Source organism: Podarcis raffonei, chromosome 6 (genome assembly GCF_027172205.1).
Source record: "Podarcis raffonei isolate rPodRaf1 chromosome 6, rPodRaf1.pri, whole genome shotgun sequence".
NCBI classification, from domain to species: domain Eukaryota; kingdom Metazoa; phylum Chordata; class Lepidosauria; order Squamata; family Lacertidae; genus Podarcis; species Podarcis raffonei.
The window spans coordinates 85,352,785-85,380,482 of record NC_070607.1 but is presented as its reverse complement, the minus strand read 5'-3'; the positions used below and the strand labels follow the sequence as shown (position 1 = coordinate 85,380,482).

The 27,698-nt window shown below is 47.4% G+C and overlaps 1 protein-coding gene across 4 annotated transcripts; it reads left to right on the top strand.

Moving 5' to 3' along the window:
* Positions 1–817: 817 nt before the first annotated feature.
* CTCFL (CCCTC-binding factor like) lies at positions 818–25,781 on the top strand. Of its 4 annotated transcripts, none has more exons than XM_053394340.1 (11): positions 818–994; positions 5,183–5,648; positions 6,569–6,818; positions 8,378–8,545; positions 9,744–9,877; positions 11,084–11,204; positions 12,166–12,315; positions 17,746–17,906; positions 22,646–22,828; positions 23,774–23,891; positions 25,034–25,781. In XM_053394340.1, the coding sequence occupies exons 1-11, from the start codon at positions 834–836 to the stop codon at positions 25,165–25,167; spliced, it is 2,046 nt and encodes a 681-aa protein (XP_053250315.1). In that variant the 5' UTR covers positions 818–833; the 3' UTR covers positions 25,168–25,781. The 4 variants fall into 4 exon arrangements, with proteins under 4 accessions (XP_053250315.1, XP_053250314.1, XP_053250317.1 ...); XM_053394339.1 differs by having other exon boundaries at positions 6,566–6,818; positions 25,034–25,780; XM_053394342.1 differs by lacking the exon at positions 818–994 and adding an exon at positions 1,185–1,672 and having other exon boundaries at positions 6,566–6,818; positions 25,034–25,779.
* Positions 25,782–27,698: the final 1,917 nt, after the last annotated feature.

The following is a 27,698-nucleotide window of genomic DNA, read 5'->3' as shown; positions in this document are numbered from 1 at the left end:
CCTTTTCTTATGACGGAATAATCAATATTTTTATTTATAGACATATTTATGGACATATTTTAGCTAATTTTGTGGGGGGCACACCTGCGCCCCTGGCGGGGGTCCACCTCACACACACACCCAGCTACAGCCCTGATTCAAACCGCCGACCTTCTGACTGGCAAGCCTAAGAGGCTCATTGGTTTAGACCACAGCGCCACCCGCATCCCTCAAGGATGCTGTACTAGATGGTCCTTTGGTCTGATCCTGCAGAGCTCTTCTTCTGTTCTTTTCACATGCGCCCTGAGGCTCCTTGCTTCTCTTATCTGCAAGCAGGGTATCATAAACAGATACGGCAACTAGGACTGGTGAGGCCACCAACCACTGAGAACAGGACCACTTACGTGCTGGATTGATCCACTCACCATTTTGAGTTGCATTAGGCAACCTCCTAGAATACAGATCAATGCAACTATAAAAACCAGCAGCTAGTGAGTGACAAAGCTTGCAGAGGACTGGCTAGTTAAATTTTCTCTCTTATAAAACTCTTTTTCTCCCTCTCTGGGGATATCTTCCAACAGGCCATTTCAACACAAACCGGCAGAAGTGATTTCAAATGGAAACACTTAGAAAACAGAGGCGAAGGTCAAGAAAATTGTGACATGTTAGTTATTGCTGCCTCCAAAACACGGACTAATGGGGACTAATTTCACAAATAGGTAACAGGAAAGAGGCTAGGCAGCTCCTTGCTTGGGAATGCCACTGAAAGAGAACAAGTGGAGCTTGCGAGAATGTTGCCGTGCAGAAGGCTCATTGTTCTAGCCAGGATTAACTGATCACACTGGCAGGGGCTGATGGGAGCAACATTTGGACTCCCTGCCCTTAAAAGGAGTAATGGTTTGCTTCTGCTACTCCTATCAGGCAGTCCGAAACATATGGAGAATGCCAGACTGATGGAGGCTGTTCCAGTTGCTCCCCGCCTCTCAGCCAGCATGCAAGCTGAGCGTTTTCTCAGGTTGTCTCTCGCGGTTCTGTGCGCCCCGTGCAAAATGTGCATAGCTTTGGTGGTAGGCCCTTGATCCACTTGCAGAAGCCTTTTGCAGCGGCTGACGGGGAGGCTGTGGCTTCCAGCTGGTGTACTCTCCTTCCCAGCATTGCCCATTCTGGGATGGTGGCAGCCTAACGACATCTAGGTTCCCAGATGAACCCACCCAGGCGTCCATTGGGGGCGCAATCCCATTGATGCGGGATTTAAAGCGCGCACAGGGTTTTGTTTTCCCCCCAAGCAAACCCGTTTACACCGCATGCCACTTTACTCCTAGTTAACTGCGGCTGCAACCTTGCACTCCAACCCTGCGCAAGCCCCACTGAGTTTAAAAGGCGCCTCCGTGCGCAAGTGAGGCTGCAGGCGGGCAATCCTAGGCACAGGATAGTGCTTCTTTCGCATCAACGGCGAGCCGCGTGCCTGGATCTGCAGCGGTGCAGCTGGACCTGTGCAAACTTCCCTCGGATGTCTGATCATGCCTTGCAGAGTTTGCTTGGCGCGCGCCTTGGCATCGCATCCCCGGGCTCGCTGGTTGTTGCAACGTTTGCTTGCGCTAGGCAGCCGGGAAAGACCAGCCAGATCCCCGCGGATTGCGCACACGGCCCGCCCTGCTGGATGAACGCGGGGGCGCCTGGCGCTTCTTGGGGGGTGAGGACGGAAGGGGAGGCCCCCTGCAGCCCTCCAGGGAGGGAATGAGGGGTGAGATGCCGGGTATGGGTGATAATTGCAGAGTGGGGCAGCGGTGAACAAGAGACAAATGGAGAGTTGAAAGGAATTTGCGATTCCTAATGGCGATATTGGGGGGGGGGGTTTCCGAGGGAATCGGAGTGATCCCGTCATCCCAGATAAAGAATGGGACGGGAGCAGACTAGAAAGATGCAGGGTGGGGCCCCGATCCTATGCATGCTTACTTGGAAGTAAGCTTTCACCCTAAGTAAGCGTGGGGAAAGGATTGTGTGCTTGAACTTGGTGGAATTTACTTCCGAGTAAATCGGTATGGGGATCAAGCACTCAGGTTTCAATCTTGTGGGCACTCGCCATGATGCCGGTGAATCGGACCGAAATATACTGCAATCTCAAATGCGTGTTTACTCAAGAGTAAGGCCCACGGAATTCAGTTGGGCTTGTTCCTGTTGGGTAAAGAGTGCATAGGTCTGCAGCCTGGATCTTCCCGGTCTCAAGTCTTTGGAGCATGTTCTACTGATTTCAATACAAATGGGTTTTGAGCAACCTCACATTTTTAAAGATCTGGTGTAATCCATTGATCCAAGGTGTGCACGGATTGATGTGAAGTCAGGCGCAGATCGTGATTTGCAGTCGCAATGTGCTAGTCTTATGTGCACAGAGCAAAAAAGCATGCATGCATGTACAGTTGGTGCACATTATTATTTATTAAATTTGTATACCAATCTTCATCAGTAGTTTGCAGGGCGATTCACAACAAAAAAAATACACAATCAAAGCAAAAAATACACAATCAAAACAAAAACCACATAAGCCACACTGTTGCTAGTGGGTACAGTGGATTTTCTTATCATTTCTGTAGTAGGCCCAGAGAACATGTTGATGGGAGGCCTAAACCAGTTGAGTAAACAAATAAATAAGGAAGTTAGCAGCACTCACTTCCAAGAAAGGCCGAGTGCTGTTGCTTTGCAGGCTTCTCACAAACCATCTTGTTGGCTGCTCTGAGCTCTGGGTTCTGGACTAGGTGGGCCACTGGCCAGTTTTTCAGGCTTGTCTTACGTTCTTAAAAGGTGTCCGGGAGCTGGGAAGCAATATTTCAGGATGGGATTGGAATTAGAAAGGTTTAGGGTTTGAGATAATACGGGAACTGCAAGTCAGGTAGAGGAACTACCGTGGCGGATTGCTGTATTTGAGTTTAGGGGGGAAAAGAGAGCGAAACATGGGATGGCGCATATGCAAGATGAGCATTGAAGAGGTTGCTATCAGTAATAAATTCTTGGTGGGCATTAGAAGGATAGTCTGGGCTGGGGCTCCTCCAGCCGAAGAGAGAAATTATTAAAGTGAGATGTCTAGGTTTGGATTACGAGATTAGAGCCACCTTTCAAAAATGCACACAAGCCTCTGTAGATTTTTGGTAGCGTTTTTAACGTACTGAAGGTTAATATAAAAACTTAACTAGAAGGAGGGAAGAAACGCATCTCTTTCAACACACACCCAATTCCTATATGTTCATTTGCGGAATATTTTTTTTACTTATTGCAGGCAACTGAACAAACTCAGAAAGTGGAGCCTGAATCAGAAATTACCTTGTAGCTGAGGAAAAAGGGGCTGTGTGAGTTGGCAGAAGAGGTTCAGGGTCGTAGCACAGTACAGATGATTTAGGGATAGTTTGGAACTGAATAAAAGGGTGCATTATCCCTGGCATTAGTTTAGGATTACTAGTTGGAATTTTCAGCTCTAATTTGGTATTAAAAGCATTTTGGGTGGATCCAACAGAAGAGAAATGGGTAGAGGACAGAAGGCAGAGGAAATTAGGGTGTGGGGCTTTTGAAAATACCTGCTTTTCTGTCTTGCTTTCAGACTGTATGTTCATGTACTAAATAATGCTATGGATTATGGGTCCAATGTGAGTACAGGATGTTTGGTCGAACCTTATCCTTTCCACAGTGATGCATCTGTGTTTATTTGGGGGAGAGGGCTGTCAAATACCTGCATGTTGTTTACAGTCGATTGGGTGGTGCCATGCCTGTGTTTTCCCACTGGATGCTAACAAAACAAAAACAAAAGCTCCAGCAAAAAAAACCTTTGCATGCATTAGAAGCAACAATTCCACAACAAACACCAGTCTGGAATTTAGGCTGTGTACACACTCCCCTTTACTCTGCACCCTGTGTCTTCCCATGGCTGGTTTAGGAAGCAGTGTAGACCCATCAGCCACAATTTATATCCTGCATCTGTACCACCATTTCTCCCCCCCCCCCATAATTTTTATTAAGTTTTTCACAATTATAACAAATATCACATAGAAAAAAGAAAAGAAAACACACAAGAGAAGACACCTTACAATACTAAAAAAGAAAACAAAAAAAAAATATAAAACACATATCACTTGAAAAACCCAAATTATCTCTTACATTGTTAATGGACTTCCTCGAATCCCTCCCTTCTGAATTTCATTGTATCTGCATATAACAGCTCTCCAATATCATTCTTCAACTAAAATTTATTTCCAACAATTACCTATCTTCTTTTTTCTTAATATTCTAAATCCAAATTACTTACAATTGAATCTTATTTTAATCCTCGGCCTGTTTGGTACTTTCAAGTGACTTCTAATTATTTATATTACAATATTTAGTTAAATAATCCTTAAATTTCTTCCAGTTTTCTTGATATTCCTCTTCTTTCTGGTCGCGGATTCTTCCAGTCAGGTCGGCTAGCTCCCAAAAGTCCAACATCTTCATCTGCCATTCTTCCACCACTGGGATTTCTTGGGATTTCCAATTTTTAGCTAACAGCAGTCTTGCCGCTGTGGTGGCATACAAAAATAGTCTAACATCTTTTTTGGGCAATTCCATTCCTATTATTCCAAGTAGAAAGGCCTCTGGTTTCTTAATAAATGTGTTTTTCAACATTTTTTTCAATTCATTATAAATCTTTTCCCAGAAGTCTTTCATGTTGGGACACGTCCACCACATATGAAGAAAGGTACCATCTTTTTCTCTACATTTCCAACGTATATTATCATTCATATGGCAGATCTTTGCCAATTTTACTGGGGTTAAGTACCATCTATACATCATTTTCATGATGTTTTATTTTAATACAGTACATGCAGTAAACTTAACCCCTTTCATTCCTTTTGGAATGAGATCGACATTCAAGTTTTTAGGTTTTATTTTTGAAAGTAACAGAAGCAGAAAACACGGGGAAATGGCCTAAACATGGGGGAGGGGGATCCCAACTCAGCACCCCCTGTTTTTTAAGCAAAGTTCTGTTTTGGGGGAGGGTGAAAAATAGAGGGCTGGAGAGCCCCTTCCCCGACTTGCAAGCGGCCTGCCAGCCGGTCCTATTAAACATTCCCTCCAAACACCCCTCTTACCTTTGGGGTCGGTCGCTGCGAAGGACGGAATGCTTTGGCCCCATGACCTCCGTGGTGCTTCTCTAACCTGGAGAAACTTTGTTCCCTGGCAGCATCCGTCTGCTGAGCTCAGCAATGGAGGACACAGCAATCGGTCAGCAGTTCACTAAAATCAAAGGTTCCGAAAGGGTGAGGAAGATTGGCAGAGAAGAAGGACAGCTGGAAGAGGGTTCAGATACGCAGCTGCCCCCTTCTTCAGGAGAGGGAGGGAAAAGCCTCGTTTTGCTGAAGACGGTACATTTGAAGGAAGGTGAGGATGATTTCCAGGGGGCTCCTCCTGCCCATCAGCACACCTTGACGCAACGAGAGGCAAGCATCCTGCATCCTTTGGAGGTGGTCCCACAGAGCGAAGCTGCAGAAGAGGAAAGCCTGGTGATAAGTTTGCCGGAGGTTTTCTATGCAATCCATGAAACGGAAGGGGTGCACACCCAAAGCCTGAAAGAAGTGCAGGCGATAAATCACGGAGGTGAAAGGTCACCGGAGAAGACCCCGGACGCCCTTCGGGTTCATGTGCAGTCGGTAAGGCAGCTGTGGGAGAACCTGGATATCAATATGCTTCAGACCTTTTGGAAGCAAAGGGGATTGCACTGGCTTTCTGTCCAGGGCGGGTTGATTTAAATCAAGGAAACTGAAACCAACGGTAGTGCAAGAAGTGAGGTGACAGGGAACCAGGCCTTCTTGGTAATGGCACCCGCCCTGTGGAATGCCCTCCCATCAGATGTCAAGGAAATAAACAACTATCTGACTTTTAGAAGACATCTGAAGGCAGCCCTGTTTAGGGAAGTTTTTAATGTTTGATGTTTTATCGCTTATTATTATTATTATTATTATTATTATTATTATTCTTTTGGGAGCTGCCCAGAGTGGCTGAGGAAACCCAGCCAGATGGGCAGGGTATAAATATATTATTATTATTATTATTATTATTATTATTATTATTAGGTGGGAGGGTGGTTATTTAAATACAGTTCCTCTATACTGTAATATTTCCTACAATTATTTCCTTTTAAAAACGGTGCAACTATGTTGATTGGCAACCTTTAGGTACCCTTAGTCTTGCTACTGTGCTTTGCATTCACCCTAAAACCCATTGGATCTCAAGTTGGCCCCACTGCTGTCATGTGCTGGTACAGCAGTCTGCCTGCCCGCTGCCCGCTAACCTGGTCGGCATGCCCAGCAGCTGCTGCAAGCGTAGCATAAGCTCCACTGGTGCACTAAGCCCTGCCAGGCAGTGCTCAGTGTTAGGAGTCGTGACTTAAGAAGAGTTCCAACGTTCTCCGCAAATTTTTGCCTGGGATGGAATCATCAGTCTGCACGCTACGCTTGATCTTGGCCAAAAGGCCGAGAAGCGAATCACCCTTCTGGAGCTGTGTGCTGTGTGCCTACAATTCGTCACATTTTGAATTAATGCTCTTTCTCCTTTTTTGCCTTAAAAGCAGAAGGATAGAAGTAAATATGCAATTGCAGCTGGTGGCAAGGACCAGCAGTTCTTTGTAGTGGAGGAAGACGGAATTGGCCGTTCCCTTGCGATGGAGGAGGCAAAACCTCTGAGCGGCAGAATGAAAAGAGGTGCCTCTCTGTGCCACAGCTCTGAAAACAAGGACCTGAGCGAGGCGCCTGCGTCAAAACAGCGTCCTGTTGTGACAAGCACCAATGCTGCCATGAAAGCCCACAGCAACAGGCAAGAAGGTAAGGAGTCGCCTGCACAACAGTGTATATTGCCCTTCCTGTGTAAATACAGATTGTTGTAAGGGCTTCTGGTTCTTTGATGGTGCCTGCTGTTTGGACAACTGTTGTTAGGAAATTGAGGTACGTGGACCCTTGTTCAGATCCAGTTGGACAGCTACTTGGGCACCTTTTAGGGCAGCGGTTCTCAACCTGTGGGTCCCCAGATGTTGGACTACAACTCCTATCACACCTAGCCAGCAAGGCCAGAGCTCAGGGATGATGGGAGTTGTAGTCCAACAACATCTGGGGACCCACAGGTTGAGAACCGCTGTTTTAGGGGATGTCGTTAGTTTGCTGTTCTTTCTTATGCATAGTTATTCATTCATGCATGGTACTTCGGCTCCTCCAAGTGTCCCTGCTTTCCAAGGACAGTCCCAGATTTACAGAAGCCGTCCCGGTTCCTGATTTGATCCCAGAATGTCCCGCTTTCCCTTAGGATGTTCCTATTTTCATAGGAGAAATGTTGGAGGGCATGGAGTTATGCAAACCCCGAGCCAAGGGGATAAGTAACTATACAATTTTAGCTGACTTCTGAAGGCAGCCCAGTACAGTGGTACCTCAGGTTACAGACGCTTCAGGTTACAGACTCCGCTAACCCAGAAATAGTACCTCAGGTTAAGAACTTTGCTTCAGGATGAGAACAGAAATCACACGGCAGCAGGAGGAGGCCCCATTAGCTAAAGTGGTCCCTCAGGTTAAGAACAGTTTCAGGTTAAGAACAGACCTCCAGAACGAATTAAGTTCTTAACCTGAGGTACCACTGTATAGGGAAGATTTTTTAAATGTTTCATTATGTTTTTATATATGTTGGAAGCTGTCCAGAGTGCCTGGTGTTAGTCAAGGCAACAGGCCAGTGGGACTCCAACAGGGGGCGAGGGAGGGTCATATTAGCTGCAAAACCAGGGGGAGCACCTGTTTGAATGCCAGTCCCTGGTGAGTAACAGTTCCCTGATGGTGGGCTTCTCAGAGACATTTGGTTGTCCAAAGAGGAGGCTGGAACTGAATAGACCTTTAGACTGATCCAGCAGGGCTGCTCTCACGAGAAGGGGAACGCAGGATTCACACTGAGGGGGAGGGTGGCCGTATTAAAAGTGCCTGCGTCTCGTTGCCGACCTGCTTTCTCAGTTCATAATATGTGCCCTCAGCCCACTGAGCGGTTTGTTGTTTCCATGGTGCTTGTTATTAAGACAAAAAGAAGTTAATGGTGGAGGAAGGGGAAAGTTCACTACTTTTATCCTGTTTGGGCTTAACTTTTGTGGAGGAAACGTCCTTGGTAAACTCGGAGCTAGTGAAAGATTGTTTGTGTGGGCATGAATCACTGGCGAAGAGGACAAATTTGCTCAGCTCATGCAGGCCACCAGGAAATATTTGCAGGCTGACTCACGGAAAGGCCACCCCAGAAAGAGGCAACTGCCTTTGCAGTTGATGGGGGGGGGGGAGATGGTGTTAACTTCTGCACCAGTGGTGCAGAGGATCCTGTCTGTGGCTTATTTGACCTGAAACCAGCTGCATTCTCCTAGGGGATGCTCTGCACCATTGCAGTTTGTGCGCGTTTGCCTGTTTCAGCGCGTCAGGCCTTCATCGCCACGTGAAAAAGCACTCTGAGGAAAAGCCCCACCTCTGCCACCTGTGCCTTAAGGCTTTCCGGACCGTCTCCCTCTTGCGTAACCACGTGAACACGCACACAGGTACGGATTGGCTTCCAACAAATTGGGAGCCAAACTGGGAGCCAACATAGATCTTTCAGGACTGGTGTGATATGGTCCTGGGCGGCTGCTCCCAGTCGCCAGTCTAGCTGCCGCATTCGGGATTAGCTGCAGTTTCTGAGCCGCCTTCAAAGGTTAGCCCAAAGGTTAGCCCAAAGGGGTGGAAGGAACAAGAAGCCCTGACAATAACGGACTGGCATTACAAGCTACAAGAATTTGCTGAAATGGCGCAGTTAAGAAATACCCTGAGAGGCAATTCAAAACAAAAATTTATGGGAAAGTGGGATAGATAAAAAACATATGTTCAAAAATACAGTAAAGGTTCACTACCTATGCTAGCATTTGATTGACATTGGAATGAGACTGAGTTGAGAAATAAGACTAAGAGCACATATTGGTATAGGAATGTATTAAATAATATGTAAAGAAAAATACAATAATAAGAGTACATTCATTTGTAAAAAAAGGAATATACAGCGGGAAAGACAGGAAATCTAGTGTGTGGGTATGTATATGCTTTTGGGGGGGGTTGTTTTTATTTTTTATCTCTTTTTTGTTTTGTTTCATTTTCTTTCTAGGTATATAAAATTTGTATATAATTTATGTATACGTGTTGGAAATTATAGTAAGTTCGAAAGCACGTCAAAGTGCAAGTAGATAAATAGGTACCGCTCCAGCGGGAAGGTAAATGGCGTTTCCATGCGCTGCTCTGGTTCGCCAGAAGCAGCTTAGTCATGCTGGCCACATGACCCGGAAGCTGTACACTGGCTCCCTCGGCCAGTAAAGTGAAATGAGCGCCGCAACCCCAGAGTTGGCCTCGACTGGACCTAATGGTCAGGGGTCCCTTTACCTTTACCTTAAGTCCTGTAATGTAATATGACAACATTTACCGATATAATGTAAGAATGTTAACAAATGAATAAAATGCAAAAAAAAAAAAAAGGTTAGCCCCACGTAGAGTGCATTGCAGTAGTCCAGGGGAGTCCAGTATCTTGCTCTCGTGGGGGTCAAACGGATGCTCATTATGGGAAACCAGCGAGCAGAACACGAGAGCAAGAGAGTTCTCCCCTCTTTCAGTTCCCAGCGACCCATCGCTGCCTTCAGCTGCGGGGGCAGAGCGTAGCCGCCCCGGCCAGCAGCCACCGACAGCCCCCTCCTCACGTCTGGTTTCTCCCGACAGGGACTAAGCCATACAAGTGCAGCGAATGCGACATGGCCTTCGTGAGCAGCGGCGAGCTTTCGCGGCACAGGCGGTACAAGCACACCCTCGAGAAGCCCTTCAAGTGCTCGTTCTGCAACTATTGTAGCGTGGAGGTAAGTGCGGCGCTTGCAGGAGAACCGCTTTGAGTGCCGTACTTGGTAAAGAGGACATGCTTCTGTTTTGCTTTTCAGAGGGAAGGATGCTTTCCGAGAGAGGCACCTGCCACTTGCAATGTGCGCATTCACTTTTATTCCTTCGCCTGCGACGTTCACTATTCGTTTGCAACATTTACATGGCTAAAGCTTTGCGGGTGGCTTATGTGCGGCAGACCGGTGGGAACAGCCAACAAGACAATGCAAAATAAGACGGCAATAGGAACAGAGGTTGCTGATTCATAGGGAGCCAGGTCGTTGGTTCATCTATGCCTATACAGTCGTACCTCGGCTCCCAAATGCCTTGGGAGTTGAATGTTCTGGCTCCCGAATGAGTGAAAACCGGAAGTGAGTGTTCTGGTTTTCAAACATTCTTTTGGAAGCCGGACATCCGACAGGGCTTCCATGGCTTCCGATTGGCTGCAGGAGCTTCCTGCAGCCAACCAGAAGCTGCGCTTTGGAAGTCGAACGTTCCAGAATGGATTTTGTTCAACTTCCGAGGTACAACTGTACTGAAAAACATCATGGATTTTCCTTCCCTTTGGCCCCAGCCAGCATAGGCAGCCATCAGGGATGATGGGAGGTCCAGTAATATTTGAAAGGCCACAGATTCCCCAAAACTACCCAGAGAAATACAGTGGTACCTCGGGTTACAGATGCTTCAGGTTACAGACTCCGCTAACCCAGAAATAGTAACTCTGGTTAAGAGCTTTGCTTCAGGATGAGAACAGAAATCGCGGGCTGGCAGCACAGCGGTAGCGGGAGGCCCCATTAGCTAAAGTGGCACCTCAGGTTAAGAACCGTTTCAGGTTAAGAACGGACCTCCAGAACGAATTAAGTTCTTAACCTGAGGTACCACTGTAACTTAATCTGTTTCACTTGATAATAACATGCAGTCTTAAAAACAGATACAAAACCAGCCAGGTTATCATTCTGAAATATGAAGTGGTGAATTCCACCAGTTTACTCTCAGCTCAGGGGAAAACTAAACCTAATATTTTATTTTTTAAAAAAAGTTTGGAATTTCCAACCATTTGTCACGATGGCAATCACTGACATTTATAACACTTGTAGTAGCGAACTTAATTTTTTTTTTAGTGATGAGTTATTCTGGCAGGGTGCCTGGCGCTATCATGCTTTTTAATTTCTTCCCATCGGTAACCACAGGCCAGCAAGTTGAAGCGTCACATTCGCTCGCATACAGGAGAGCGCCCGTACAACTGCACCCTTTGCACCTATGCTAGCAGGGACACTTACAAGCTGAAGAGGCATATGGTCACTCACTCTGGTAAGAATTAGGAATGCGACAGTTGTCATGGAAATATTTCACTGAAGGAGGGGAGCGATGCCTCCCTCTATGAGCTTAGAGTCTTAGACAGTGCCGGGCCGTAGAAGGAGGAAAGGGCAAGAAACTCCCTGGGAACAGTTGGAGGGGAAATATACAGAACTGTCTTCGTTCCCGCTGATAGCAAACTCAGGTACTCAGTGCCAAGTCAACTCAGGGCCAATGAAAAACAAGATGGAGGTATTGGCGTTGCTGGTGGAACACCAAGGCTTAACTTAAGACCCTACCAACGTGTCCTGTTTATATCCTAGATAAGTGTTGGCTCCAAATCACACTCTCCAACTGCAGGTATGAGTTAGCTGGGTGACATCCACGATCTGCACAGAAACAGTTGTTTTCTCTTCAACAATAAGTTGAGGAAGGGTTCTGTGTGACCTAGAAGCTTGCCTCCTGAATCTAAAACTCTCGTTGGGTAAATTAAAATCAATGGGTGGCATTCAGCTAAGTTTTACTTACTTAATTAATTGACGAAACTTATATACCACTTATTATGTTGGATAGCTTGGTTGGTAAGAGCACGAGACTCTTAATCAGAGAGTCATGGGTTTGAGCCCGATGTTGGGCAAAAGACTCCTGCATTGCAGGGGGTTGGACTAGATGACCCTCGTGGCCCCTTCCAACTCTGTGATTCTGTGACGTCTTGCGAGTATAATGTGGCACCTGTTCCCATTCTGTGCGATTAACGTGGGATGAATCAAGCAGACAAACCAGAAATCTTGAAATCTAAATGGAATTAATACATGTTAAAGATGCTATAGAGGAGAAATACACACCTGACATTTACAACAGCAATAAAATCAGGAGTAAAACAAAAAGGAAGAAGTGCATGTGTAAAACATCACCGCAGTTTTCCAGCTTTGACATTTTGCTTGCTAATTCACATCTTTCATCTTTTTCCTCCCAGGTGAAAAACCCTTTGAGTGTCAGATTTGCAAGGCCAGGTTCACTCAGGCTGGAACTCTGAAGTTCCACATGTTGCACAAACACGAGGAAAATGTGCCAAAATACCAGTGTCCGCACTGTAACACATCTGTGGCCAGAAAAGGTGATTTAAGTAAGTCCCATTACCTCTTTATTTTTAAGCGTTCTTTGAAATCGACGGAGAATTAGGCTTGGCATCATTTTAACTTGAAGAAACTGCTGCCCCAGATATAGTGTTAATCTGGCTCATTGGTTCCAAATGAATACCTAGCTTGAAATCTTTGCAGCAGGCAAACCCTGATTTCTCAAATGAGAGCAGCAAGAAGGCTTTTTGAAGAGGCCAGCAAGCATTATTCCAATGCATGTACAAATCAGTTGAGTCCAAGATGCTTATGAAATTCTCCCATCAAAATTTCTCTTATTTTTTGTTTGTTTGTTTCCAGCTCTGGGGTTGAAAATACTCACTGAAGAGCAGGATATAAACAAATAAATTGCTTTGCAGGAATGTGTGTGCTAGGCACAATTGAATACACAAATTGTATATTTGGGGGGGGGGGGATTGCACCGAAAAGCTGGTGAACTTCCAGGAGAACTTCTTACTTTCTTTCCCAAATGCAAACAGATGTAGTCCAGTCTACTCATCGGTAGATCAACTGCTTTGCATGCAGAAGCGCCAGGTTCAGCCTTGGGCAGCTGCAGGTATCACTAGTAGAGAAGTCTGTCTGAAATCCCAGAGAGCAAGTGTAGACTAAACTGGTCTGACCCAGCCTAGTTATGCAAGTGGCGTGCCTCCCCCAATCTCTGCCAAGCGGGAGCAGGGTTCCAGGGCGTCCCCAGGATTTTGGTTCCATTGGAAAATCAAGGCACAGCGGAGACTATTGTCTTTTAAGAAATAGGGTTTATTGCACACATGCGGCCTAGGACCCACATACCTACAGGACTGCCTCTCCTGGTATGCCCTGCAGAGGACCTTAAGGTCCACAAATAACAACACTTTGGTGGTTCCGAGCCTCAAGGAGGTTAGATTGGTTTCAACTAGGGCCAGGGCCTTTTCAGCACTGACCCCAACGTGGTGGAACGCTGTGTCACCAGAGACTAGGGCCCTGCGGGACTTAACATCTTTCTGCAGGGCCTGCAAGACCCTGGCCTTTGGTTTGGACTCGGTCTGACCCTTATGTTTCCCTTCCCTTATGGTCTTGATTTATCAGCTATTTTAAAATGAGGCTGCATTTTAAATTGCATTTTAACCTGTAGTTTAAATTGGGTTTTTTCCCCCCTCGCTCTCCCCCCCCCCATTATGTTTTTGCTGTGATTTTATTTTATTGGTGTTAGCCGCCCTGAGCCCAGCTCTGGCCGGGGATTGCGGGGTATAAATAAATATTATTATTATTATTATTATTATTATTATTATTATTATTATATTTGCACCTGGGTGGGTCTGCTTTGGAGAGAGTTCAGGGCGTGATCTCAAGAGGGGCTTGTTTGCCACAGCGGTGCAACGTTGGAGTCCAAGGCATCCTCCATGCTGTCTCCGTGTCCCAGCCTGCCAAGGTGGTTCCACCTGCGGGTCCCTGGCTCCACCTTCCTCCTTCCCAAGGATGCTTGCTTCAAGCCACTTCTCCCCGTCTGTCTCCCCTCCCCTCTGTTTTTCAAAAAGGGCACATTTTCCCTGTGTGACCTCACTCTCCCAGCTGCCTTTCCTTCTGTTGACTAACAGGCAGCAGCCCCTGCCTGGTAAATTGTTCTTTAATGGCCCGGGTACTTAGTTCTCCTCCTGTTCTTAATGGCATTGCTATCACTGATCTCCCAAACAGGAGAATTGGTTCAGCCTCTGTTTTAAATCTGAGGTCTGGCGTCTTCCCTTCAATACAGTCATACCTCGGGTTACAGACGCTTCAGGTTGCGCATTTTCGGGTTACGGACACGCCAAAACCCGGAAGTACCGGAATGGGTTACTTCGAGGTTTCGGCGCATGCGCAGAAGCACTAAATCACACTTTGCGCATGAGCACCAAATCGCGACCCATGCAGACGCAGCGCTGCAGGTTGCGAACGTGCCTCCCGCACAGATCACGTTCGCAACCCAAGCGTCCACTGTACTCTGAATATTATCTGAATTCTACCATTTATTAATTTCTGGCATACTCCAGCAGTTGTGGGTGCTTTTGCATCCTCAAACTCTGCTACCCCTAGCTTTTCCGATTATTCCAAGGGAGGTTTTTACGCAGGAGCAATACAAGGCCTGCGAGACTAGGCAACTTTCCCCAATTTCTGTTTGTAGCAAAGAGAACTGGCACCACCTTGTGGCGGTTCTGAATTGCAGGAACATTTGTGGCTGTGTTCTAATCCACAGAGTCAATGAAAGTGTGTCTTTGGTGTGGGTCCTGGGCAATGTTGCTAGTCTGACAAGGGGGTGGGGTGGGGTGGGGACCCATAAAGCTGAGGTTTCCTTCCTTGAAATTCATCAAAAGTGGAGGAACAGCTGAAGACAGTGCTTTTTCTTAATGCTAGGCCAGCCTAGCATTATGGGGGTGGAAAACCTGTGTGTGTGTGTGTGTGTGTGTGTGTGTGTGTGTGTGTGTGTTTATTTATTTATTTATTTATTTATTTATCTATCTATCTTCTGTGAATAATTTCCAGTCTGACTGGGGTTGGTGAGTGTCTCATGAACCCACTTAAACCTTGGTCTTGAGTGTACCTTTTTCCCCGTGGAATTGTAAGACACTATGAATAGAAATGGCAGAATATAACATATGCCTATTGTGGGACGCGAGTGGCGCTGTGGGTTAAACCACAGAGCCTAGGACTTGCTGATCAGAAGGTCGGCGGTTCAAATCCCCGCGATGGGGTGAGCTCCCGTTGCTCGGTCCCTGCTCCTGCCAACCTAGCAGTTCAAAAGCATGAAGTCCAAGTAGATAAATAGGTACCACTCCGGTGGGAAGGTAAACGGCGTTTCCGTGCGCTGCTCTGGTTCGCCAGAAGTGGCTTAGTCATGCTGGCCACATGAGCTGGAAGCTGTACACCAGCTCCCTCGGCCAATAAAGCGAGATGAGCACCGCAACCCCAGAGTCAGTCACGACTGGACCCAATGGTCAGGGGTCCCTTTACCTTTATTGTGGGCATTGGATCACAAGATTATTAGTCCTAGATCTCACCTCTTGACTTGCACCCGGTTTCGGAATAGCATAACAGACATGTGCGCAGGAAGGAGGGAAGAATCGCCCCCTGGGTAACTGGGGTTTGATTTGCGTTCCCCAATTGTCTGTGCAAGAAATGGAAGGTGACGCTATAAGGCATTGGGCAGAATTAAGATAATATAGGAGAGGTGAGGCCTGAAACAAAGATCCCAACTGTGTGGTACATTTAAAGCAGTATCATACCACTGGCAAGAATTCTGGGAGCTGTAGTTTGTTAAGGTTGCTTGGAGAGCAGAGATCGCTATTAGTATACGTGATTATTCTACTGAAAAACAGAATCAAGACATGCCTTTTCAATTTGTAGAAAGGTCTGAATAGCTCAGCTGTAGATCATAGAAACATTGGCGTCCCAACTTCTGTATTTTCCTGGAACTTTATTTTTTTTTTTGGTGGAGGTAATTTTTTTAATTCCTATTTTTGCATCGCTTAGCACAAGTCCAGGGAGAGTTGAAAGAGGACGTGGAATGGCAATGAAAATCAATTCAGGGAATGCTTCCTTTGAAGTTGTGGAGAGTCTCTTCTGTGGGCTTTTATTGTCGCATGGGTCTGGCCCAGAGCGTCCATTAACATCTGAACTCTTATATCTGCATAGCAAACACTAATTGATTATATGAGTCTTGGAAGCCCTGGCTGCTTTTAAATTTCATTAAGCCAGTGTAGCAGAATTATTATTTTTGAATCCAAGAGAATCATAGCACACGTTACAGCAAAGGGATCTTATTGCAATGGCTGGGCTTGGTTTGGGGCTGGGGTGGAAGTCAAAGCACAGTATATCAGAGTCTTTTCCATCTGAAGGTGAAAAAAGCTCCTCACATTGCAGGGATTATTATTATTATTTGGTCGTAATCTGGTAACTAGGAGCTTTTCAAGTACACTTGGAATTGCCGCTATAGAATTAAAATGTTATAAGACTGTGCTATCGGGTACCGTTAAGCATGCACTGGGCAGCCCTTTGCTCAACCCAAAATGGCTAGTCTTGCAAAAGACATTTCAGAGCTCTTCACCGCCTCTGCTGTCGGTGCCTACCCTCCAAGGGCAAGGAGAGGCAATGGTGGAATGGCAGAAGGATGCTGTACTGGGGACATGGAGTGCCTGCCACCTTCCGCTGTCCCAGGTAGCTATTCTGGGCTCTTGGGAGCAGGGTAAGGAAGAAGCGGTTCTCAGCATCATGGAGAGCTCAGCCCTGCTTACTATTAAGTTGAGCAAAGATTGGTCCCCCTAGTTCCTGCTTGCAAGCACCTGATCACAGGCTCTCCCTTTTTAAAAAGCTCTGTGAATGTTTGCAACACCCCTGGTAGTTATTTGTCATAGCTGCGGCTTGATACGCTGAGATGCGAGCTAAAAGAATATTGCATGGCATATAGACCACTGTTCCTAGGGGGCTGTTGTGCCAGCATAGCAGGGTAAAAAACAGCTCTATGGGGCAGGAGTCAGCAACCTTTTTCAGCCGCGGGCTGGTCCACCGTCCCTCAGACCATGTGTTGGACTGGACTATATTGGGGGGGGAATGAATTTATTCCTATGCCCCACAAATAACCCAGAGATGCATTTTAAATAAAAGGACACATTCTACTCATGAAAAAACACGCTGATTCCCAGACTGTCCGTGGGCCGGATTGAGAAGGTGATTTATATGTGCAAACCTTTAAAAAGCTAGAGTGGAACTAACAGGTATACCCTGCAGATGCTCTCGCTGTGGAGGTATGATTTGCTGCAAGTCTGTTGAGTTGTACACTCAGCGGTAAATCTGGATTTGCTACCGTGAGAATTGTGGTCTTGTGGCTTCTGCGTCTGTCTCTATCTGAGGCTGGATTTTGGAAGCCCATAGTTCTTCAGCTGTGCTGGATCAATGCATCTGCACAAGGAGACTCTGGGTATGTAAACTCTCTGGGAAAATACCATACTTTTCCGTGTAGGTTTTTCCCTTTAAAAATTATGCTAAAAAGTGGGGGCCGTCTTATACATGGGTAGTGCATAGGGTGGACGTTTGATTGGTTGCTGCCGCGGCTGTCAATGGCTATTGGGCATGTCACTGGTTGCTGCGTCAAGGGGTGTTAACGTTGACGTTGCTGCGTCAAGGGGTGCTGATGCTGTGGCAACGTGGCGAGTGAGGGGACAGATGAGAGGTGGTGGATTTTGCAATGCAGGTGAGCGATTTTTGGCAGTCCTCCCTAAAAAAAGCTCACCAACTCTGTGCCATCTTGCCCCGCTTTCTAAAATTTGAGTCCCCCCAAATAGGGGGCGTCTTATACATGGGGGCGTCTAATACACAGAAAACTACGGTAATCTGTAGAAATACTTTTCAAAAAAGAAGAAGCTCCCCTCCATCTTTCGAAAGGATCATTGCGATGATGCTGTTCTCCTTAGGAATCCACTTGCGAAACCTCCACTCCTATATCGAAGTGCCGCTGAAGTGCAGTTACTGTGAAAATGTCTTTCACGAGCGCTACGCTTTCAGACAGCATAAGAAGACCCACACAAATGAGAAGAGATTCAGATGTGACGAGTGCAGTTACGCATGCAAGCAGGTATTTAAGACAGTCGGGGTCTGAATGTGGGTTTGATGGGATTTGTTTGCTGTGGGAGATGTGTTTCCTTTGATCGCCATGCAAGTATTTGTCGCCGCAGTCTGTCGCTAAAGTCCTATACATTAAAAAAAAAAAAATCAAGATTTTCTGGTACAAGAAGCAGGGGATGTTTATACTAAGTATTGCAGTTTTTGATGTTCTTCTAAAAGCAGAGATGCTCGCTGTCGCCATGATCAGAGGAGAAATTCTGTATCTGAAGCTGCTTCTCTCTGCCACATGCCAGAAATAATATTTGAACTGCGAGAATGAAAATGGACAAAATTATATTGGCATGTGATGAAGTGGTAATTAATTGATTCCTGCTTTTAAAGGAGCTGGAAATACGTTACAAGCTGGTTTGCTTCAAAAGGAGCTGTAACTTAGTGGTAGGACAAAAGATTTGCCATATGCAGATTTTTATAATTACTTTGGGGTAAGGCTGTGAGCCTCTAAACCACTGAGCCTCTTTGGCTTGCTGATCAGAAGGTCGTGGTTCGAATCCCCGCGACGGGGTGAGCTCCCGTTGCTCGGTCCCTGCTCCTGCCAACCTAGCAGTTCGAAAGCACATCAAAATGCAAGTAGATAAATAGGTACCACTCTCGCGGGAAGGTAAATGGCGTTTCTGTGCGCTGCTCTGGTTCGCCAGAAGTGGTTTAGTCATGCTGGCCACATGACCCGGAAGCTGTACGCCGGCTCCCTCGGCCAGTAAAGCGAGATGAGCACCGCAACCCCAGAGTTGTCCGCGAATGGACCTAACGGTCAGAGCTCTCTTTACCTTTAACTTAAGGCTGTGAAAGCGCTAGAGCACCCAGTCACTGAGATCCAGCTCTGAGGGCCTTCTGGAGGTTCCCTCACTGCAAGAAGTGAGGTTACAGGGAACCAGGCAGAGGGCCTTCTCGGTGGTGGCACCCGCCCTGTGGAACACCCTCCCATCAGCATTGGATACAACCCCTTATACCACGGGTGTCAAACACAAGGCCCGCGGGCCGAATGCGGCCCGCCAGACCTCGTCATGTGGCCCGTGTAGCCGCCGGCGGCCGCCAGCCTTCACCTTTTATTCTCGCTTTTTTTTTTTTGACACAAGAAAGCCGCCTCTTCAGCGCATGCGCGGCAGCCTACAAGCCAGAGAACGTCTGCCCTCTAGCGGCGCCGGCCGTTCTACACAGGAAACCTCCACTTTACATGCATTCAGGAAACCTCCACTTGTTTTTATATTGAGCGCATGCAGATACAACCGGCCCTTTGAGGGTGACCAAACTGCTGATGCGGCCCCCGATGAATTTGAGTTTGACACCCCTGCCTTATACTAAAGGGAAAGCAGTGAGTAGCCTCACAAACACATTCTGGATTGAATCTCTGGGGTTGCTTTGTTTTCAGAATAAAAATGTCCCATTTAAGCAAGTTTCCCCTCCCCCCCCCCCATATGTGTTTGGCTCTTGGACATTTGCCCCCATTATGTTCTCTGATCGTATCTCCCCACCTCATTCCCATCCCTTTAATAAAAAATAAAATAAATGAAAAGCAGGGTACATACTTTCCTCATTTCCTAGCTTACGCATATGTAGAAATGAACAAATTATGCATGCTTCATCCTCTTTGCCTGACTTTGGGAGAGAGTTTGGAATTAAAATGCATAAATTCAGTAGAGCCGGTTCTCCATGGTGCATTTATTTGTTTGTCTTGTTGCATTACTAATTTCAACACAACTGGGGTTTTTTACTTCTGTTTGAACTGATCCTGGCATTCTCAAATAATGAGATTAGTGTACATGTGTGTGTTTTCAAAGGATTAATTTATTTTTGAAACAAACTTGGAACTAAAGCAAGAGTTTTCCAGTCGTGCTCTTTCTACTCTCGAGTAGTAGAAAACGGGCATTAAAATAGGGCCAAGTTACAGATGCCAGCAGTTTTTCATCCCTCCTGCTTCCCCAACGTTGTATCCTTGCTCCTAAAGACACTTCCTTGGATCAGGGTGACAGAACACCTGCTTTGCATGCAGAAGGTTCCAGCTTCAATCTCTAGCATCACCAGGCAGGGCTGGGAAAAGCCCCCTGCCTGGAATCCTGGAGTGCTGCTGCCAGTCAGTGGAGACAGTACTGAGATAGATGGACCAATGGTCTGAATCTGCATAAGGCAGCTTCCTTTGCACTTAACATTGCACCTCAGCCACTTCCTGTGTTTTGGCATAGGCAAAGGCTCTTCGGCTTTCTCCTCCCCATGGAAAACAGTGACGGAGGCTAAATTTGCTTCTGTGCCTCACCTTATGCTCTTCTGCTCCCTCTTACATATACATGAAGCAGGACACGGGCAAATGGCAGCGAGTACCAAAGCAGGTGGCGCTGTGGGTTAAACCACAGAGCCTAGGACTTGCCGATCAGAAGGTCGGCGGTTCAAATCCCCATGACGGGGTGAGCTCCCGTTGCTCGGTCCATGCTCCTGCCAACCTAGCAGTTCGAAAGCAAGTCAAAGTGCAAGTAGATAAATACCGTATTTTTCGCCCCATAGGACGCAATTTTTCCCCTCCAAAATGAAGGGGAAATATGTGTGCGTCCTATGGGGCGAATGCAGGCTTTCGCTGAAGCCTGGAGAGCGAGAGGCATCCGTGCGCACCAACCCCTCTCGCTCTCCAGGCTTCAGGAAGTTATCCGCAAGCCTTGCAAGCCCGGCGGGAGTTCCCGCGGGCTCACAAGGCTTGCAGGCAGCAGCCTGCAGCCCCTGCGAGTGTCCGCAAGCCTTGCGCGCCCGCGGGAGGTCCCGCCGAGCGCGTGAGGCTTGGGGCGGCAGCCTGTCGCCCGAAGCACGGGGAGCCCTCCGGAGGGCTCCCCGTGCTTCGGGCGAGTGTCCGCAAGCCTTGCGCGCCCGGCAGGAGGTCCCGCGGAGCGCGTGAGGCTTGGGGCGAGTGTCTGCAAGCCTTGCGCGCCCGGCGGGAGGTCCCGCCGAGCGCGTGAGGCTTGGGGCGGCAGCCTGTCGCCTGAAGCACGGGGAGCCCTCCAGAGGGCTCCCAGTGCTTTGGGCGAGTGTCTGCAAGCCTTGTGCACCCGGCGGGAGGTCCCGCTGAGCGCGTGAGGCTTGGGGCGGCAGCCTGTCGCCCAAAGCACAGGGAGCCCTCCGGAGGGCTCCCCGTGCTTTGGGCGAGTGTCTGCAAGCCTTGTGCACCCGGCGGGAGGTCCCGCCGAGCGCGTGAGGCTTGGGGCGGCAGCCGGTCGCCCGAAGCATGGGGAGCCCTCCGGAGGGCTCCCCGTGCTTCGGGCGAGTGTTCGCAAGGCTTGGGGCGGCAGCCACGGCTGGGGGGGGGGAATAAATTTTTTTTATTCATTTCCCCCCCCCCCAAAAAAAAACCGAGGTGCGTCCTATGGGCCGGTGCGCCCTATAGGACGAAAAATACGGTAGGTACCGCTCCGGCGGGAAGGTAAACGGCGTTTCCGTGCGCTGCTCTGGTTCGCCAGAAGCAGCTTAGTCATGCTGGCCACATGACTTGGAAGCTGTACGCAGGCTACCTCGGCCAGTGAAGCGAGATGAGCGCCGCAACCCCAGAGTCAGTCATGACTAATGGTCAGGGGTCCCTTTACCTTTACCAAAGGATGCAACGGGAGACCTTTGTCCATGCTGTTTGCATAGGAGTTGGAAGGGGTAAAGTCCCCTTTGCCTTTATCCGGGTCCATGCAGAAGTAAGGGAGAAATCCAGGCTTGCTAGTCCTTCAAAATGTGGTCCTTGTTGGCAGCTAGTTGCTCATTTGGGCTTTTCAGATTATTTCTCAGCAAATGCCCTATCTATCAGAAGGGCCCCTCACGAACTTGACCTCCCTGCTGGGCCCCCAGACTCCTCTTTTAGGCAGGCAGCTCCCATCCGCCATGTGTACCTGCCCAGAATGCATTGCCACAGCCTATAGATCTATAACGTCTGTAAAACCCAGTCTAGAGATCTGTAGGCTGGAGGCATTGGATCCAGGTTAAATTTAAGATGGCGGCTGGCCACTGCAGATGGGAGCTGAGCTCGGCTCCCATTCAAAAGCGAAACCACCGCCTGCCCAGCACTAAAATGCCATCCAAGGGATGGGTGCTGATGCTGTTGCCCCTGAAGCAGAGGGGTGGGGCAGCCTGCACAGTCGTGTCCACATGGCGGAGGAAATGTGCCATCAGATGCACCGTGGCAAGGACCTCCTGAAGTGTGGCTCCAGTTCTGTTCCCCATTCAGTCCTCCTGCCGAAAACGAGTGACCTTCATGGGGTGGGGTCAGCAGACACACATGGGTTGGAGCAGATAGGGTCAGTGGCGTTCAGGGAATGCATGCAGGAAGCCCTCATGAGACTGGAGAGCTTGCTCAACTCTCAACAAGGAGCATGTAGCTCCGTAGGTGTCAGGAGTGAGCCGGCAGTAAATCACACCGTGCAAGTTGGAGTTAACTCTTGATTAGCAAGAACACGATCTGCACAGACTTGGCGGCTTAATGAGCATAGCATCCCTGGTAGGTCTTGTCGCATGAATCAGTTGCCAAGACTAAAAGTCCCCACCTCCCCACAGCAGTCTTAAGTACCTTCCTCTCCAGGGTTCTTCCCAAGCAGTCGGAGACTGCGCCTCCGTGACGCCAACCTCTCCTCCACCCTTTTCATCCCTCTTCTGGTTCTGTACATTTCCAGGCTTGGCTGTTGCAACGCTTGGCTTTCCTTCCAGTCAGTCCTCCTCCTTTTCCTTCCCCACTAGGAACGCCATATGGTTATTCACAAACGGACCCATACAGGCGAGAAGCCCTTCGTCTGCGTCTCTTGCAGCAAACGCTTTCGACAGAAACAGCTCCTGATGGTCCATTTCAGGAAGTACCACGACTCCAGTTTTCAGCCAAGAGTGTACAAATGCCCGAAATGTGGCAAAGGCTATTCTCGCTGGGTGAGTTGACTTTGCTTGGTAAAGGAGATGTCTCTCCTGTCAAACAGATCCAGAACTGTGTGTGCTCCGTGGGTTACATACAAACACAATAGCAAAAAAAATATCTCGTCTTGGTTGCAAAATTCAGCCATGTGGCAGTTTCAGCTGCTGTTGTGCTTTCTGTTTGGCATCAAGACAGAGGGGGGCATCAGGACCCCGATAGAGGCACTGCAAGTCAAAGCAGGAAATGCTATCATAAACCAGGGGTTGCCAACCTTTGTAGGCCCCTGGACACATTTGGATCAGTGTGTGTGTGTGTGTGTGTGCACTTTGCTTTTCCAAGGAATCCAGTAAAAGTCAGATCCAGCAGAATTAAATAGAGAAAAACACAGAAAAACCATAAGAAATCTGTATCGTGGCACTATAACCAAAAATGCAAAAGAAATGCATCAGTTAAGAAACAAGGACTCAATCAGTAAAAGAGAGCAGTTTGGTGAATCTTATGTTTATGTTATCAGGAATGAATACAGATTATTATTTATATTTCAAAAATATAGCACACACTAGTATAAAAGAACAGGGAGGGTGGAACAAATCTATGTCAAACCCCACAAACTCAGTTGAGGGGGCACTTGTTACACGCATGACCTTTCAGAACCAAATTTAATATTTCCATTTGTATATCCCCACCGTGAGCCTAAATCATAGATCTGTAGAGTGGGAAGGGACCCCAAGGATCATCTAGTCCATCCCCCTACAATGCAGAAATCATGATCAAATGTTGATCCTAAGTTATATAATTCATTGAATTATGTTGATCCTAATTGACGTTGATCCTAATACAATTCACTGAATCAGTGACTATAAGCCCTAACTCTCGACAGGCAGAAAGACGGATGGATATTCTGCATAATATACTAGATAGGTGAATCTTGGTGTGTGTTTTTTATCCCTTATTCCGAGCAGAATAATATGCGCAAGCATGCTGAAAAGTGTGGCGAGTTAAGGACCCTTCAGCCTAGCAAAGGGAACAAGAATAAAAAGAAAGAAAACAAGGGGTCCAGCCGCGACACTAAAGAAGGAGGTAATCTTTAAGGTGACTTCAGGTGAAAGGGGAGATGGTTCATGTGCTGTGATCGCGCTGAGCTGCTGCTTGCGAGCATGCAGCTTTCTGCTCACGCAGCCGCATGCAACATGTGCTTATTATTTTGGCAAGGGAGAAATAGATTTACAACAGGGGTTTGAGGGAGGTGGCAGCTCAGAAGCAGATGAGGGGGAAAGCTGTGAAATCTTGGGAGAGCTGGAACAACACCCAGCTGACACATTGTGCTGGTCCCGTGGGTCAACCAAGAGGCGAGGTCTGAGTCCAGTCCAAGGTCGAAGGAGCAATACGGAGGCAGACCGTAAAAGCTGAGGCTGGATGCAGGGCAGGGAGTCCGGTGAGGGCAGGAGAGCAGGACAGGTTTCAGGCAGGAACTGGCAACCTACAAAGTTGCTCCCGCAACTCGGGACTGGGGCTGGCTGGCTTTTATCTGCCCTGAGGCATAGGGCGGCCCTGATCCACAGGTGACTCGCCCCTCCTGGTCTGGAGGCGAGCACTCCTTCTGCGGGAACTTAGTTCCCTCCGCCTCTCTGCCCTGAGCCTCTTGCAGCTCAGGAGAGGCTGGAGGGTTATCGGACCCAGAGGCAACCTCAGCTTCCTCTGACGGGGCTGAGAGTGGAGCACCCGCAGGCAGTGGGTCCTCCATCCCCTCAGGAGCCAGAGCAGACTCGGCTGGTGCCTGCACCTGAGGATCCAGCACAGGTGAGGACCCTTCAGGCTTATGCCCCAGCCCTGGCTCAGCTGGTTCTGGAGGCGGGGAATCCTGTGCAGGCTGGGATTCCTCAGGTTCAGCATCTGAATCTGAATCCCAGGCCATCACACACGTTGTCATTAGAAAGCATTCCAGACCCTCCATCTCCCAGAACCCGGCAAGCCTTAAAAGTTAGGCGAGCAAAGAGCTCAAAGACTGAGGGCACGTAGCAGCACCCGTAGCAGTGAGGAATGAGGGAGTGGGAGAGGCGGGGATTCACTTGCGACAACGCCATTATCCAAGAGGCTGGGTCCTATAGCTTCTCTCTGTAAAGACTGAAATAAAAAAGGACAGTAAGAAGCTTTCTATGTTTCTGTGTATGCATTTGTTTTCCACAAATGCCCTTCTTTCTCTCTCTCCTTCCCTCCGCCAGGGACTTCTTGTGTTAACTCTCAATTCTACGCTCCTCGTATCCCTGCCGGAACATGGGAGAAAAAGGAAGTTGTTTTGGACAACGAGAAAACTGGGGTGACTTGTGAAATGATCTTCGACTCGATGGACAAATGATGCGGTTAAACACCTCTTCTGTCTGCTTGTAAATACATCGAGGCATTAAGCTCGATTGGCAGATGTGTAGAGCATTATTCCCTGAAGGTTGCTGAAACTGCCTACGTTTTGCCATTGTTCTGTTAATGGCACGCAGGAAGTCAAGAGTAGGTTCGTGGAGGTAAAATGCCTCAGCGAAATTGTTCCAAATAATTCTGGCTCTTTCGCCAAGGACAAGTCACCTCTGAATAAATTGTTGGATTTCAAATAGCTTCCATTCAGCGTTACAAGTTTAGTTATAAAGAGCTGGAATTATAATACAATTTGAATGGATTCCTTTATGGCATGGATCCCAGATCTCTTTAGCAAATGTGGCAGAAGTCAATGGTGATTTTTAAGAGAGTTTATAGCGGTATTGTAATAGATGTACTCATCCCCTTATCCTTTCTAAGCTAAACAGTGTTTCAGAAACTTGCTTGACCCACAAGGCAAAGTGTACCTACCCCACAAGAAGGAGTGCCTCTATCATAACACCTCCAGCACTCTTTAGAAAACTATCGGCAGCTGCGCCGCTTAAATTCTGCAAGTCTATAAACAGACTGAAAAGAGGAAGAAAGTTTATTTAAGGTTGCAGTGCTTTCTGAGCGATTAATCTCCAGCCATTTTAGACCCTGTCGCTAATCACCCATTTTACCTTTAAAGTGTATTGAAAAAGAAAAGAAAACACACAGAACTATTGTAATCTGTAAACAAGTTTGCATATCGTGTATTTCCGTTTAACTTGTTCGAACCGATAATTACGGAGAGAGGCGTTTTCTTTTGTGGAAAACATGTTCACAGCCATTTTGACAGTGGCAGCCGTCTTCAAGTTTGTATTTTGACCGGGTCCAATAATCCTCTGTCTCTATTTCAATTGCCCTCAGGTTGTAGAAAGAAATAATTACATTTTCTACATTTTTTACCCTAGGTTTTTGGCTATGTCGACACTTGTTGTATTATGTCTATTGACATGGGAATCAGAACTGGAAATGAAACTTCTTTTGCCCACTCTGCCCATCCCTCCCCTTGTCACACAGAACTCACACACAAACAGTTACAAATTCTTTCATCCTTCAGTATCGCAGAGGTTTGCTGGCATGAGTTTCACTTTAAATGAATTAATTTTGCCTTGCCACCATTTCCCACGAATTCTTTCCCAGTTGCATTCTTCTCAGTAGTTCTCATGCAATCGATTTTGTCATTCAGTTTTATAGAGCCGATTAATTGAATACGGGAGAGACTAATTCTCAGCACCCATCCCACCTCCGTAAAAATCAGACAACCTTCATGGTTAGCTAAGCACCAGAGATCCTTGCAAGGAAAACAGCATTCAAGTCTGTTAATGTTTTTACCTTGGAAATTGCTAACCTCTGCAGCATCACTGAGATGTTACCAGAATGAATCTGAATTGTTCATACTGCCTATTTTGTTTTATTGCAATAAGGTGTGATAACAGTATGCTTTGAGGTGGTGTGTTCTCTCCTTTTAACGTTTACTCGTTTTTAAAGACAAGATGCAGCTGCAATGAATGCTGATGTCTTGATTTGCCTACAGTTTATAAGAGTGTAATAGTACAACCATTTTAAGGCAAACGTTAGTGTTTGCTCTGGGAGGAATTGGGCTTTTTACGTTCAATAAAGATTTTTCTGAACATCATCTTTCAGCTGGCCTCTTTAATCATGTCTTGCCTTCAGAAACTAGATTCTCTTATGTGAAATCCGAAGCAAAATATCCAGAGTCATAGCAAATCTCTGTAAACCTTGGGCCGATATGCCAAGGCCCAAGATCAACAGAGGGCTTTGCTGGTGGTCCTACGAACAAGTGGTGCTCTCTGTGTGGGGACCTGGAGGTGGGTTTCTCTGTAGTGGTGCCCCACCTATGGAACTCCTTCCCCTTGGAAGTATGAATGGCCCCAACATTAATGGGTGCTTGCCATTTTTTTGTGGGGGGAACCCATTGGTTTTCTGAAGCTTTCAGATGATTAGGGGTTTCTAATATATCTTCACCTGGGTATCCTATATTTGGCATTAAATGGAATAAAGCTATATTACTATGGATAGTTTTGGGACGCGGGTGGCGCTGTGGTCTAAACCACAGAGCCTAGGGCTTGCCGATCAGAAGGTCGGCGGTTCGAATCCCCGTGTCGGGGTGAGCTCCCGTTGCTCGGTCCCTGCTCCTGCCCACCTAGCAGTTCAAAAACACGTCAAAGTGCAAGTAGATAAATATGTACTGCTCCGGCGGGAAGGTAAACGGCGTTTCTGTGCGCTGCTCTGGTTCACCAGAAGCGGCTTAGTCATGCTGGCCACATGACCTGGAAGCTGTACACCAGCTCCCTCAGCCAATAAAGCGAGATGAGCACCGCAACCCCAGAGTCGTCCGCAACTGGACCTAATGGTCAGGGGTACCTTTACCTTTACCTTTTATGGATGGTTTTAATATTTCATGATGCTTTGTTTTGCGATTCTTACAGATTTTATATTCAAACCCCTTTTTTCCCATTTCAGTTGCATTTC